The following is a 13,590-nucleotide window of genomic DNA, read 5'->3' as shown; positions in this document are numbered from 1 at the left end:
CTTGGGCAACAGAATGAGACCTTTTCTCAAAAAATAAATAAATAAATAAATAAATATAGAGAGCATATCAGTCTTGTTGACAATTGTATCTCCACTGCTTAGCTCATAGTGGACAATACATAATTATTAAATAATTTACAAATGACTAGTTTTCTTTTTTTAAAATTTTACTTTAGGTTCTTGGATACATGTGCAGAACGTGTTGGTTTGTATACATGTGCCATGGTGGTTTGCTGCACCTATCAACCCATCAACTAGATTTTAAGCCCTGCATGCATTAGATATTTGTCCTAATGCTCTCCCTCCCCTTGACCCCCACCCCACAACTGGCCCCAGTGTATGTTGTTCCCTCCCTGTGTCCATGTGTTCTCATTGTTCAGCTCCCACTTATGAGTGAGAATATGTGGTGTTTGGTTTTCTGTTCCTGTGTTAGTTTGCTGAGGATGATGGATTCCAGCTTCATCCATGTCCCTGCAAAGGACATGATCTCATTCCTTTTTATAGCTGCATAGTATTCCATGGTGTATATGTGCCATATTTTCTTTATCCAGCCTATCATTGATGGGAATTTGGGTTGATTACATATCTTTGCTATTGTAGATAGTACTGCAATAAACATACATGTGCATGTGTCTTTATAGTAGAATGATTTATATTCCTTTGGGTATATACCCAGTAATGGGATTGCTGGGTCAAATGGTATTTCTGGTTCTAGATCCTTGAGGAATCGCCACACTGTCTTCCACAATGGTCGAACTAATTTATGTTCCCACCAACAGTGTAAAAGCATTCCTATTTCTCCACAGCCTCACCAGCATCTATTGTTTCTTGACTTTTTAATAATCACCATTGTGACTGGCATGAGATGGTATCTCATTGTGGTTTTGATTTGCATTTCTCTAATGATCATATGCTTTTTCATATGTTTGTAGGCTGCATAAATGTCTTCTTTTGAGAAGCGTCTGTTCATATCCTTTGCCCACTTTTTGATGGTTTTTTTTTTTCTTGTAAAATTGTTTAAGTTCCTTGTAGATTCTGGATATTAGACCTTTGTCAGATGGGTAGATTGAAAAAAATTTTCTCCCATTCTGTAGGTTGCCTGTTCACTCTGATGATAGTTTCTTTTGCTGTGCAGAAGCTCTTTGGTTTAATTAGGTCCCATTTGTCAGTTTTGGCTTTTTTTGCTTTTGGCATTTTCATCATAAAGTCTTTGCCCATGCCTGTGTCCTGAATGGTATTGCCTAGGTTTTCTTCTAGGGTTTTTATGGTTTTGGGTTTTACAGTTAAGTCTTTAATCTATCTTGAGTTAATTTTTGTATAAGGTGTAAGGAAGGGGTGCAGTTTCAGTTTTCTGCATATAGCTAGCCAGTTTTCCAGCACCATTTATTAAATAGGGAATCCTTTCCCCATTACTTGTTTTGTGAGGTTTGTCAAAGATCAGATGGTTGTAGATGTGTGGTGTTATTTCTGAGGTCTCTGTTCTCTTCCATTTGTCTATATGTCTGTTTTGGTACCAGTACCATGCTCTTTTGGTTACTGTAGCCTTGTAATATTGTTTGAAGTCAGGTAATGTAATGCTTCCAGCTTTGTTCTTTTTGCTTAGGATTGTCTTGGCTATACAGGCTCTTCTTTGGTTCCATATGAAATTAATTTTTTTTTTCTGGTTCTGTGAAGAATGTCAATGGTAGTTTGATGGGAATAACATTGAATCTTTAAATTACTTTGGGCAGTATGGCCATTTTCACAATATTGATTCTTCCTATCCATGAGGATGGAGTGTTTCTCCAATTGTTTATGTTCTCTCTTATTTACTTGAGCTGTGATCTGTAATTCTCCTTGAAGAGATCTTTCACCTCCCTTGTTAGCTGTGTTCCTAGGTATTTTATTCTCTTTGTAGCAATTGTGAATGGGAGCTCATTTTAATTTGGATCTCTGCTTGTCTATTGTTGGTGTATAGAAATGCTTGTGATTTTTCCACATTGATTTTGTATCCTGAGACTTTGTGAAGTTGCTTATCAGCTTAAGGAGTTTTGGGGCTGAGATGATGGGGTTTTCTAAATATAGAATCATGTCATCTGCAGAGAAAATTTGATTTCCTCTCTTCTTATTTGAATACGCTTTATTTCTTTCTCTTGCCTGATTGCCCTGGCCAGAACTTCCAACTATGTTGAATAGGAGTGGTGAGACAAGGCATACTTGTTTTGTGCCAGTTTTCAAAGGGAATGCCTCCAGCTTTTGCCCATTCAGTATGATATTGGCTGTGGGTTTGTCATAAATAGCTCTTATTATTTTAAGATATGTTCCATCAATACCTAGTTTATTCAGAGTTTTTAACATGAAGGCCTTTATCAAAGGCCTTTTCTGATCTATTGAGATGATCATGTGTTTTTTGTCATTTATATGTTTCTGTTTATATGATGGATTATGTTTATTGATTTGCATATGTTGAACTAGCCTTCATCCCAGGGATGAAGCCAACTTGATCATGGTGGATAAGCTTTTTGATGTGCTGCTGGATTTGGCTTGTCAGTATTTTACTGAGGATTCTTCCATCGATGTTCTTCAAGGATATTGGCCTGAAGTTTTCTTTTTTTGTTGTGTCTCTGCCAGGTATTGGTATCAAAATGATACTAGCCTCATAAAATGAGTTAGGGAGGAGTCCTTCCTTTTCAATTGTTTGGGATAGTTTCAGAAGGAATTGTACCAGCTCCCCTTTGTATCTCTGGTAGAATTTGGCTGTGAATCCATCTGGTCCTGGGCTTTTTTTGGTTGGTAGGCTATTAATTACTGCCTCAATTTCAGAACTTGTTATTGGTCTATTCAGGGATTTAACTTCTTTCTGGTTTAGTCTTGGGAGGGTGTATGTGTCCAGGAATTTATACATTTCTTCTAGATTTTCCCGTTTATTTGCATAGAGATGTTTATAGTATTCTCTGATGGTAGTTTATATTTCTGTGGTGTCGGTGGTGATATACCCTTTATCATTTTTTATTGTGTCTATTTGATTATTCTCTCTTTTCTTCTTTATTAGTCTAGCTAGTGGTCTATTTTGTTAATTTTTTCAAAAAAAAACAGCTCCTGGATTCACTGATTTTTGAAGGGTTTTTTGTGTCTCTGTTTCCTTCAGTTCTGCTCTAATCTTAGTTATTTCTTCTCTTCTGCTAGCTTTTGGATTTGCTTGCTCTTGCTTCCCTAGCTCTTTTAATTGTGATGTTAGAGTGGCGATTTGAGATCCTTCTAGCTTTCTGATGTGGGCATTTAGTGCTATAAATTTCCCTCTTAACACTGCTTTAGCTGTCTCCCAGAGATTCTGGTATGTTGCAAATGACTAGTTTTCAATTCTCTGAACACCACTGACTGCAAATAAGGAAGGGAAGAGAGGTAAATTTGGGAAATGAATGTGAATAGGAAAATCAAATTTAATGTCACTTCCATCTTTTGTTGCTCGTTGGAGAAATACAGATCCCTAAACACTGTGAGGCCTCAGTGGTCTTTCCCTGCTTGCTCTAGAGCCACATTGTGTACTGAACGCCCCCACACTCTGTTGACCTCCTTGCCACGCTCCCACTCTGGGCTTCCACATGGTGTTTTGCTCACCCCTGATTTATTTAAGCCCTATGCTTTCTTCACGTCTTTGTGCAATCATCATTCCTCAGAGAAGCCTACCCTAACCCTCCTGGCAAAACCTAACTCTCCCACTATATCATCACAGAAGCCATGCACTCTTCTTTCTATCACTTTTCTCAACAATGGTTTTACATGTATTTCTTTATTTTACTAATGTCTGCCTTATTTCACAGCAAAAACCATGAGGGAAAGGATTAGGTCAATGTCAATACCTGGTACACATTAGTTGCTTATACATATTTGATGAATGACTGAGTGAGTGGATGGATGAAGAGGCAGTCACCTAAGAGCAGGGATTTCCATGACCTGGGGTCTATGGATCAGCTTCTAAATACCCAAACCTCTGAGATCGTCTGCAATGGTGGGTGGGTTTGCATGGTTTCTAAGGGAAAAGCTCAAATCTTTTGACAGATTAAGTCTTTAAGGGGTTTCACATGAATATGTTTAATTATGTGAAGAGAGAGAGAAGAAAAAGAAAAGAGGAAACTGAAAAAAACATATAAAAGGATAAAGGGGAACTTTATAAATTGGAGCAGTGCAGAATAAAGGTGAGAGAGGGAAAGAATGAGAGGGCAACTGGGGGACAGTTATTCCTGAATAAATTCTTTAAACTAAGTGAAGTTGACTGTATTCAAGACCCTATGTTAGGTACTATCAGGGATTCAAAAAATAGCCAGATGTGACTGCTACCCTCACATCTAAAAGGAGAACATTCTGGGTGTGAATTCAAGGTAAATGGAAGGAAGTGATATGAGAGAGGTTGGGTTGGAGCCCCTTGCTAGCACAGAGGGAGGGAGATTGCACATAGCAATAGAAGAAGGGAAGATGATGGAAGGCTTCCTGGAGGAGGGTAACATTTCGATCTGCTCTTAACACATGGGTAAGAGTCCAAGGAGGAGGGGAGATGGGGTAGGTGAGCACTCAGGTGAGAGAAGAATATAAACAAAGCTGCTGGTCCAGGACACCAAGGAGCGTATCATGTTGTCAGACTCTTGACAACAGCCTTTGTGGAGCATCTGAGCTGGGAGACACCTCCTATGGCCAGTCACAGGCACAAAGCCAGTGGCATCTAGAAGGACCACGTGAGACAAACTTACTGAGGCCAGAACAGACTTGGAGAAGGAACAATCCAGCCCCAAAGAAGATTGATAATGAATAAATACACAGCCCCCTTAAAACTTCTGGCAAAAATAAACTTATCCCTTGTCCGTAAGTGCTCTTCCCTGCAACACCTCTGCAACTCCTGAAACAGCTCCATGCGCTCTCCTTTAAAGAGGTTGTGCTAATGTGATCTGCAGGGATGCCAATTTCTAGATGTTGTGTTATTGTTGTCCTAAGATTCCTGGGCTTATGAATTCACCAAATATTTAGATCATATGAGCTTGAAATGTATGTGAGGGGTGTGCATGTTTTCATAGTTGGTGCCGATTCCATTTTGACTATGTCAAGAGTTACGAAAGCTTCCACTGTGGGAGCAAAGCAAGCTGGGGAGAGGTTGCTAGACCTCAAGACTTTTGCTGGTGTGAAAAGACACCTGCTGTCTACTGTTACTAAATATTCACCTGGGCGTGTTAAATCTCAGGGCCTCTCTTCTCCCATTTGCAAAAACAGCTCCATCTCTCCGGCCTTTCCTAGCTCCCCCAAGAACTTACGTGTCCCCGGCAGTGAGGCACATGGCACTACAGCCCCAGCACAGTTGGTGGAGCAGACCTGGGCTGGGATGACAGCAGGCAGGGGACCATGATGAGGAGGGCAGACGATGGCTCCCCTCTTGTCTCCAGAGCACACTTCAGTGAGCATTTCTTGGGAATGAAATGGCTCAGCTTACCCCAGGGACACCCATAATCCTAGACAGCACCCTAACTCTGCGCTTTACCTCCCAGACCAAGTCGCTGCAGAGTCAGCTATGGAGTTCAGTAAGCACATTGGGTGGGTTTGAGACAGACTCAGGGAGCCTGTCCAGAAGCATCCCTGAGGGATGGGATCAGCCTAAGGGCCAGCACACTGGGTGGGTCTGTTTTCATTCTTATTTTGACTGAGATTAGAGTACTTACCCTACCTTATCCAGAACATGTTAGGAACTTCTGGCAGGGTTGGTCCTGAGCAAGACTGTAAAGCAGCTCAGTTGAAACTTCAGTGTCTTTTTCTGCTCTCACCTTTCCCATTTGGAGGCGACTCCCCTCAGCTGCTTTCCTTTCTCTGTCCTCTGCACCTGCCTTGCTGCCCCTAGAGCTCCAGAACTTTCAGAAATTTTCTGCCTACTCCCTGGCAAAATCTATTTTTTCTAAAAATTGTCCCCAGGGCCAAGATGCCCAAAGTGACTCTGATTAGCAAAGTCATGATCTGGGGATAAAAACAATGACTTTTCATTCCTCTTCCCAAATAAAAACTACCTTTGACCACAGAGGTCAAAGGGCCCTTACTGAGTCCCATGTGGAGGTCACAGGCAGTGGGGTGATAGTTTCAGTAGTGCTTACAAAACTCCACAGAATCCTCTTTCGCCCATCAGATCTCATAGCTGTACCCAGTTTAGCTCAGGCCTGAGGATGCATAATAATTCAGAGCTCTGATGGCAGGTGGCTTCCATCTCAGGACTGCCTGGAAGCTTGCTGAGAAGGAACTTGAGACCATTGTCACACACAGGGAGAAAAGCACTGGAATGGACTAGAAGTCTGCCTGGGGAAACATGTGGCATGCACTTACAGAGTGTTACATGTCTGTCATCCTTGAGGAGTCATTGTGGACTCTCAAGGGTCCATGATAGGCATCCACTTGCCTCTCTAGCCTGAAGAATGTCATCTGCAGCCTTTCTCCTCAAAGTGGGAACCTTGCTTTTCAAAGCAGGGTCTTCAGAACAGCAGCATCAGCATCACACCGGAGCTCATTAAAAATACAGACTCTCAGCCCCACCCCTTTCCCCCACACTACCCAATCAGATTCTGCATTTTAACAAGATTCCCAGGGGATTTGTATGCACATAAACAATGGAGACGGCTAGGAGAGGTGGCGCATGTCTGTAATCCCAGCACTTTGGGAGGCCGAGGTAGGAGAAGCTTGAGCCCAGGAGTTCGAGACCAGCTTGGGCAACATAATGAGACCTTGTCTGTACAGAAAAAAAAAAAAAAAAAAAAATGCCCTGTGTGGTGGGGAGTACCTCTAGTCCCAGCTGCTGCTCAGGAGGCTGAGGTGGGAGGATTGCTTGAGCCTGTGAAATGGAGCCTGCAGTGAGCCGTAAGCGTGCCACTACACTCCAGCCTGGGTGACAGAATGAGACCCTGTCTCAAAAAACAATCAAAAAACATTGGAGACACAGGGGTCTACTGGGTCTTCCTGCTGGTTGTCCCTCCTGAAGGTCCTCACTGGAGAACAAGCTTTGTGGGCCCGGCTTCTTCTACCTGCGCCTCCACATCTTATACCAATCAATAGGGGTAGGACTAGGTCCAATGCGGATGGGGACATTCCCTTCAGCCCGCATTTGGGAGGTTTAATGATAGGTCTATTGTGTGCCATACTGTTTTTCTGTCTTACCACCATGTCGCTTCTGTCCCCAGGCAATCTATAAGATGGTTTCCTCCGTAATGAAAATGCCTGAAGATGAGTCAACCCCAGAGAAAAGAACAGAAAAGATCTTCCGCCAGATGGACACCAATAGAGACGGTAGGAGGCGGGGGCTACACTGCTTTGCTCAGATGGGGGCTGCTGGAAGGACTGGAGAGTCCAGACTGGGAAGTGCCACTCGAGGCCCTTCATGTGAGCGGCTCATCCTCCAAGCCTCCTGGGTGGGTAGGAGGGGAGAGGACCAGGTGGCCACAGGAGAGCTGAGCCCAGAATTGGGGGAAATGCCTTATTTCTAGTTTTTTCTATCCTCCTTGTAGGTCAACTTCTACCTCCAAGAAAACAGAATAGATCTTGTGGGGCAAGAATGAAAGGAACCAAGAAACCATTGTTAGCACAGACCCATCCTTGGGACAGGCCTAGGCTATAGCAGGCTGGGTCCCTGCAGTCCAGTTCATCAAAATGGGGAGAGGGTTGTTATTCTGTGATCCTACCCAGATGCCGACAGCTTTCACTCCAGCCTGCCAAAGGGGTTTTGTTGGGGTCTCCTGTGCATGCACTGAGATGTTGTGTTTCCCAGAGACAGTGGGCTCCCATAGTCACTGGGGTGCCCGGGGTAGTGGTGAGGGAGTAAGGTGCCCAGCAGGTTCCCACCCTGATGGTGCTACCCACAATTCAAACCCAACGAAGTGAAAAAGAAGGTTGCATTTCCAACTTAAGAACAGAAGGATTTTAGATCTTAAATTGCCAGATAGAATACAGGAGGCCCAATTATCCTGGAATTTCAGATAAACAGCAACAGTTGTTAGGATTAGCCTAACAATTGTTTAGCCAACTAAAAAAGTCACTTGCTGTTTATCTGAAATTCAAAGTTAACGGGGCATCATGTATTTAATTTGCCAGATCTGGCAACCCTATTTAAATGTTATACTTGAGTTTAAAGAGCTCAGCTCAGGGCCCGGCTCTGTAGCTCTTGCTGTTATTATCAGCTCACCCGATCTGTTCAGAGGCCTCAGCAATTCTTGTCAACCATGTGCACAGGCACTTGGGTCCCCCACCTGGCGCTGATCTACAGAGCAGCAGAAGGCGGCTTCGCAGTACAGAGAGCCTCTGTCTCCTTTTATCCCCCGCCCAGGTACAGCTGCCTAAGAATCTGGGTTTGTGTGGTATGGGCCTGTCTGCTTGCTTTGTTTCCTCCACAAAGGTGCCATTCCATTTGGAAACATCCTATGTCCCCTTATTTGCTTTGATTCACAATGAACAGTTGTGACTAAACAAGCACGGGATTATTTTAATAGTTAATTAACTTGCTGATGTTAAACCGCAGGTTTTACTGGTACTCAAGGGAGCACAATGGGTTTGTGCTGTGCTCTAGGTCCAGACAGCTCTTTAGGATAGGGCTGAAGGATGGGAGAAGATCAGATGTCACAGGATAAAGCCCTAAAGCCCTAACTGTGTGTTGATCATAGGCAATGAATTAGGGTCTTTCCACTGGGACTCTGCTGCTATGGGATTGCAGAGCCCTGACTGAGTTAGCATTCTCAGAGCACAACTTACTGCTAGAGACCTGTGCCTTTCCAAAGGAAAACCTCATGTTTAAAATTAAATTAAATTTTCAAAGGTTAGGGTTGGGGGAGGGGGGTGGGAGCTGTAGAAGGAAGGAGGAAGAGGGGCTGTAAGTTCACAGCTGTCAGAGGAATCTTAGCTCAACCAGGAGACTGGGTGCTTCAGCTCAGTGCTTGGCTGCTGGACCCCAGGATTGAGGACACCTGCACCCCTCCCTGCCGAGAGCAGAGCAGTCCTCACCTAGAGTCTCCTACCCTTAGATTTAGCTTGCCTGATGCTCTTGGAATCTAACTTCTGGCCTCCGATTTGAAAAGAAAAATCTGGGCCCTCAGGCAAGTTCTCCTAGGAGCCAACTCTGAATCATGCAGACAGTTAACTGAAGAAAGCCAGACGTCATGCCGAGCTCCAGGTCTGCCCCTGCTACCTCCAGCTGGTGCCTCCCAGAGCCGACCCCTGAGAGACTGCAAAGTGTTCAGAGATCACGCCTGTCTCCCTTCCCTCATGCCTTGCCAAGCTGGAGGAAGTCATTACCATTGTAACTACTATGTGGGCAGGGCTGGGCTCATAAAAAATGGCCAGCACACAAAGCTTGGAGGGGATCAGCTCTACAAATTAAAAATAAATTAATAAATATATCCCTATCTTTTTCCTTCATGGAGATAAAGTGGGTTTCATTAAACAAGAACTAGGTTCTAGCGGGGAGGGAGTTGTGGCTGAGGAGAAGATATGTTTGTTGGTGTTTCTGTTGGGGGAGGCCCCCTCCTGTCGGGTTTGGAGTAAGTTGAGAAATAAAAGAGGACAGAGGTCAAAAGATAGACACTGGAGGCTATGGCTTAGCGTGAGAGTCCAAGGGCGTGCTGAAAAACCCACAGGCGTGCAGAGCCAGGCAGGCCGGGTGCTGCCCTTGGAGGAGCAGATGGAAATAAATCCTCTCTGGGGCAGCTCCTTTCAAGAGAAAAAGGGAGGGCAAAGCTGGCGAAGATGCCCAGCAATTCCTCCCAAATTTACCAATCGAGCATGTCACTTCACTCCCAGGGCGGGGTAGACAAAGAGGAAGGGTCCTTCTGGAAGCACCAGGAATGGGAAAAGCCTTGCAGTCCCCCAACTCCTACCCCACCCCCTCCCCTCCTCTCCACAAGTGACAGAAAGGCCTTCCTGGAAGAGAATTCTGTACGTGCTCCAGAGTAAGCAGAAAGGAAAGGTCACCGGGGTCGGAGTGGGAGCCCAGGCTGCTGAGCCTCCCTCCTCCAGCACATCAGGGTAGCAGGAGAGCACCCTAACTGAGAGGCAGAAACCCATGGATTACCCTCTGCCTTGAACATACCCTGCTCTTCCCTGACCTCAGATGGAGGCACAGCTGTCTTCCCGTGGTGTATGAACAAACACTTATGTCCATGGCTTCTTCCCCAAGATAGGATGGGCTCTTGCAGCAAACCTAAGAACACAGAGTGGCCTGAAGAACACGAAGTGGCTCAGAAGGCTCCAGGGAACATTATGGGAACCAACTGGGTGCTGCCAGGGCCCAGCTCATTCTCATAAATGCAGGAGGGTCACTTGCTTTACAAATGCTGAGTGAGCCTCTCCAGGGCGCCTGGAGCCAGGAGGTCAGGGACCAAGTCAGCATCATCCACCACCCTCTCCCCAGTCCCGGGCCCAGGGCCGGGCACACAGTGGGCTCTCAGGCAGCGGCGTTTGATTGCCACATGTACTGTCCTAAGTGCTGGCAATGCCATGGTGAATGAGGCAGCAGTGTTCCTGGAGATTCCACTGGGCTCTTCCCCGGGACAGGTGAGTGCTGTGTGTCACAGTGGCAGTCAGGCTGCAGGCAGATGAATCAACACTGCCCAGCACGCAGTAGTGGGAAGGGTGTAAGCTCATGCAGCTGCCACCAGCCACCACTCACCTGTCCTCTTGCTTCCTAGGAAAACTCTCCCTGGAAGAGTTCATCCGAGGAGCCAAAAGCGACCCATCCATTGTGCGCCTCCTGCAGTGCGACCCGAGCAGTGCCGGCCAGTTCTGAGCCCTGCGCCCACCAATCGAATTGTAGAGCTGCTTGTGTTCCCTTTTGATTCTTCTTTTTAACAATTTTTTTTTTTTTTTGCCAAACAATATCAATGGTGATGCTGTCCCCTGTGCGGTCTGATGCGCCTTCCTCCGTGACGCCTTCAGCTTCTTTTGTCGTGGATGCTTCGTGGGAATGCCCAGAGCCCCAGTGTGCTTGTGGAGAGCATGGACAGACTTCGTGGTGTTCATTGTTTGATGATTTTTAATCGTTACTATTTTTTTTTTATTCTAATGTCTCTGTTCTAAAACGTAAGACTCGGGGGTTGGGGCAAAAGAAGGGAAACCCATCCAGTCCTGTGATTCTATTGCAAGCTTCAAGGGGCTTTTGTTTGAAAGACAAAACTCCCCACCTGGGTCTGTTGTCACACGTGCAGTAGGGGTGATGGATGGCACCGGATGCTGGATTCCCCAAGAACAAGTTACCCTCTGGGGTGAGGCTATTCCAGCGAGCTGGGACATTTCCCCATGGGGGCCCACTCCCCTCTCTTCCCCAGCAGGCTGTAGTTTCTAAGCTGTGAACATTTCAAGATAAATTAACAGAGGAGAGGAAAAAGATGGCTCAGCTATTTTTTCACAGGTTTACACTAGTTGAGCTAATATGCGTGTCTTTGGAAATTAAACACAAATGATAACATATTCCAAAACCAGACCCATCTTGTTGCCTATTGTGATAAAATAAAAAGACGGCTGTATATAACATATTGGGTAATGCAGACCAAATTAAGTGTTTTGCCTTGTTTAAATGAAATGCATGTTTAGTGAGCACTAATACAATCTTATTCCAGAAGACTGTTTTTAGTAGCTTATTGTGAAGTAAGACAACTATAATGAATGTCTGTCTTGTTTTGAAGTCATATCTGTCTTTGCACAAATGTACCAATCGACAAGTATATTTTATATATTCCATAAAAATACAAAGTAACCCTGACTAGGGCCCAACTTTAATTTTGAATGCATTTCCAGAGTGGCCATGCCTAGAGGGCAGATGCAGAGCAGGTGGTAGTGGGACAGGACAATTGGAGCACAGGAATGTTAACATGTATGACAGGGGACCAGTAGGGTGGTTTGCCTCTCAGGCCCAGCAGCCCATTGACAGCATTAGACTGGCGGCATGGTGCTTTTCTGAGCAGATCAATACTCTGCAGACTCGAAAAAACATCACATACATTCTTGGAACTTCCCAGTGGTTTAATCTATGTGCATGGTTAGGGAGCCAGGTCTGGAATATTCAGTTTCCCTGCCCCTGTTAAAGAATCAGAGGTTGGGCAGTCATCAAATTCATCATAAAGACATGGGCAAGCGTGTCTGTGGTTTCCAAGGCCCCCCTATGGAGAATCCAAAAGTATTTTCCATTGCCGTGCTCTTTGAATGCAGACTTCTATTTCCAGAAGCGACAGCACAAGTCTGAGTTGCTGTTTGGTCTGGTGACCTCAGACACACTAATTTGAATTGAAAGCTAAGAGTAAAAATTTGCTGGTTACAGGCGAGTCATACTCTTGCAAGTAGTTAGCAAAGGGAGGCCCAAATTCTCAAGGTTGTTGATGGGGACCTTGCCACTAAGAGAAGGCAGAGAGGTCCCTAGTGGGTATATTTGCTGCCAAGCCACTTGCCAAAGAAGAGGAACCACAGAAAGAGAGACATCATGACCAGGAGAAAAATGTGGCTAGACATGCTAACCTCCAGGTTTTTATATATGACTTGAGTCTGCTGTAATTGGCAGCAGAAATCCAAATTTGTATGGTAGACCAAAAAGAACCAAATCCATAGGGTGAAATTTTGAGACCTAGACTCTGTAAAAATAATCCTAGTCTTCCTCCAGGGGTCAGTTCCTCACAGTGGTTCTGTACCAAGACTTGCGAAATTCCTCCATGGCCAAGTGTTAAAATCTGTGTTTGGAAAATAGCGAATTAACCTAAGACACAGAAGGCAGACTGGGTGAGGAGACCTAGCATGCCCTATTGGCAGTGCTCAGGAGCTGCATCCCACTTTTCCCTGCTCTGAATCGAAGTCCTAGTTCCTTCCTTTGATTCTCCTTTGGTAGGTGGAATCAGTTAATGTTTTGAGAAACCTGCCTGGGCTCTGCCCTTAGTCATGACATCTCGCTGAGCCAGACCCACTCTGTTCCTTGGAACCTAGAGCTGGAGTGAGGAGTAGAGGTCTCCAGCTATTCCAGAAAGAAAAGTGAGCCACATGCAGGCTGATGAATGCCGACACTTCCAGAATGTATAGAAATAGTCCCTGTCCTGGCCTGCCACTGACCCTGTCTGTATTTTCTCGGAGGTTGTTTTTCTCCTTCTCCTTCCCAGGAAGGTCTTTGTATGTCGAATCCAGTGCACTCAAGTTTGGCCAAGGGACTCCACAGCACCCAGAAGACTGCATGCCTCAAGGTTTATGTCACTCCTCTGCTGGGCTGTTCATTGTCATTGCTGTGTTCAGGGACCTTTGGAAATAAAACCTGTTCTGTCCCAAATAAAACCAGCCTGTGATGTTCAAGGGACTGGAATAAAGTGGCTTACGACCTGAAGGATTCTACAGAGTGCTCAACTGTTGATACATCGTTCAGAGTGGGAGGGAGCTGGGGGTGCTGTCCCATCCCATCAGTATGCCCACGGTGGATTTAATAATATATAATTTATAAATCATAGCCTATGGAGTGGCCCGTAAATCAGTTGACTGTGTAGCTCTTGCCTGGCATTAAAGCATGTTTTTGGTTTAACAGGATTTTCATGAGATTTTCATGCCTAAACTGCTGCCCCAGCTGAATCTGTGCCTTACTGA

The 13,590-nt window shown here is 45.1% G+C and overlaps 1 protein-coding gene across 20 annotated transcripts in view; it reads left to right on the top strand.

The window, feature by feature from the left end:
* Nucleotides 1-13,336, top strand: part of NCALD (neurocalcin delta) — a 445,958-nt gene extending 432,622 nt beyond the window's left edge. For 19 of the 20 annotated variants that reach the window (XM_063816501.1, XM_063816494.1, XM_063816499.1 and 16 more), the window contains 2 exons: nt 7,179-7,284; nt 10,671-13,336. In XM_063816501.1, the coding sequence (XP_063672571.1) occupies nt 7,179-7,284; nt 10,671-10,768 (204 nt within the window). In that variant the 3' untranslated portion in view covers nt 10,769-13,336. Of the gene's footprint in view, nt 1-7,178; nt 10,537-10,670 lie in introns of all 20 variants that reach the window. The other variant, XR_010159299.1, reaches the window with a different exon arrangement.
* The last annotated feature ends 254 nt before the right edge of the window (nt 13,337-13,590 follow it).

This window comes from Pan troglodytes, chromosome 7 (genome assembly GCF_028858775.2).
Source record: "Pan troglodytes isolate AG18354 chromosome 7, NHGRI_mPanTro3-v2.0_pri, whole genome shotgun sequence".
In the NCBI taxonomy this organism is placed as follows: domain Eukaryota; kingdom Metazoa; phylum Chordata; class Mammalia; order Primates; family Hominidae; genus Pan; species Pan troglodytes.
The sequence above is the reverse complement of the archived record's forward strand: the minus strand, read 5'-3'. Positions and strand labels throughout refer to the sequence as shown.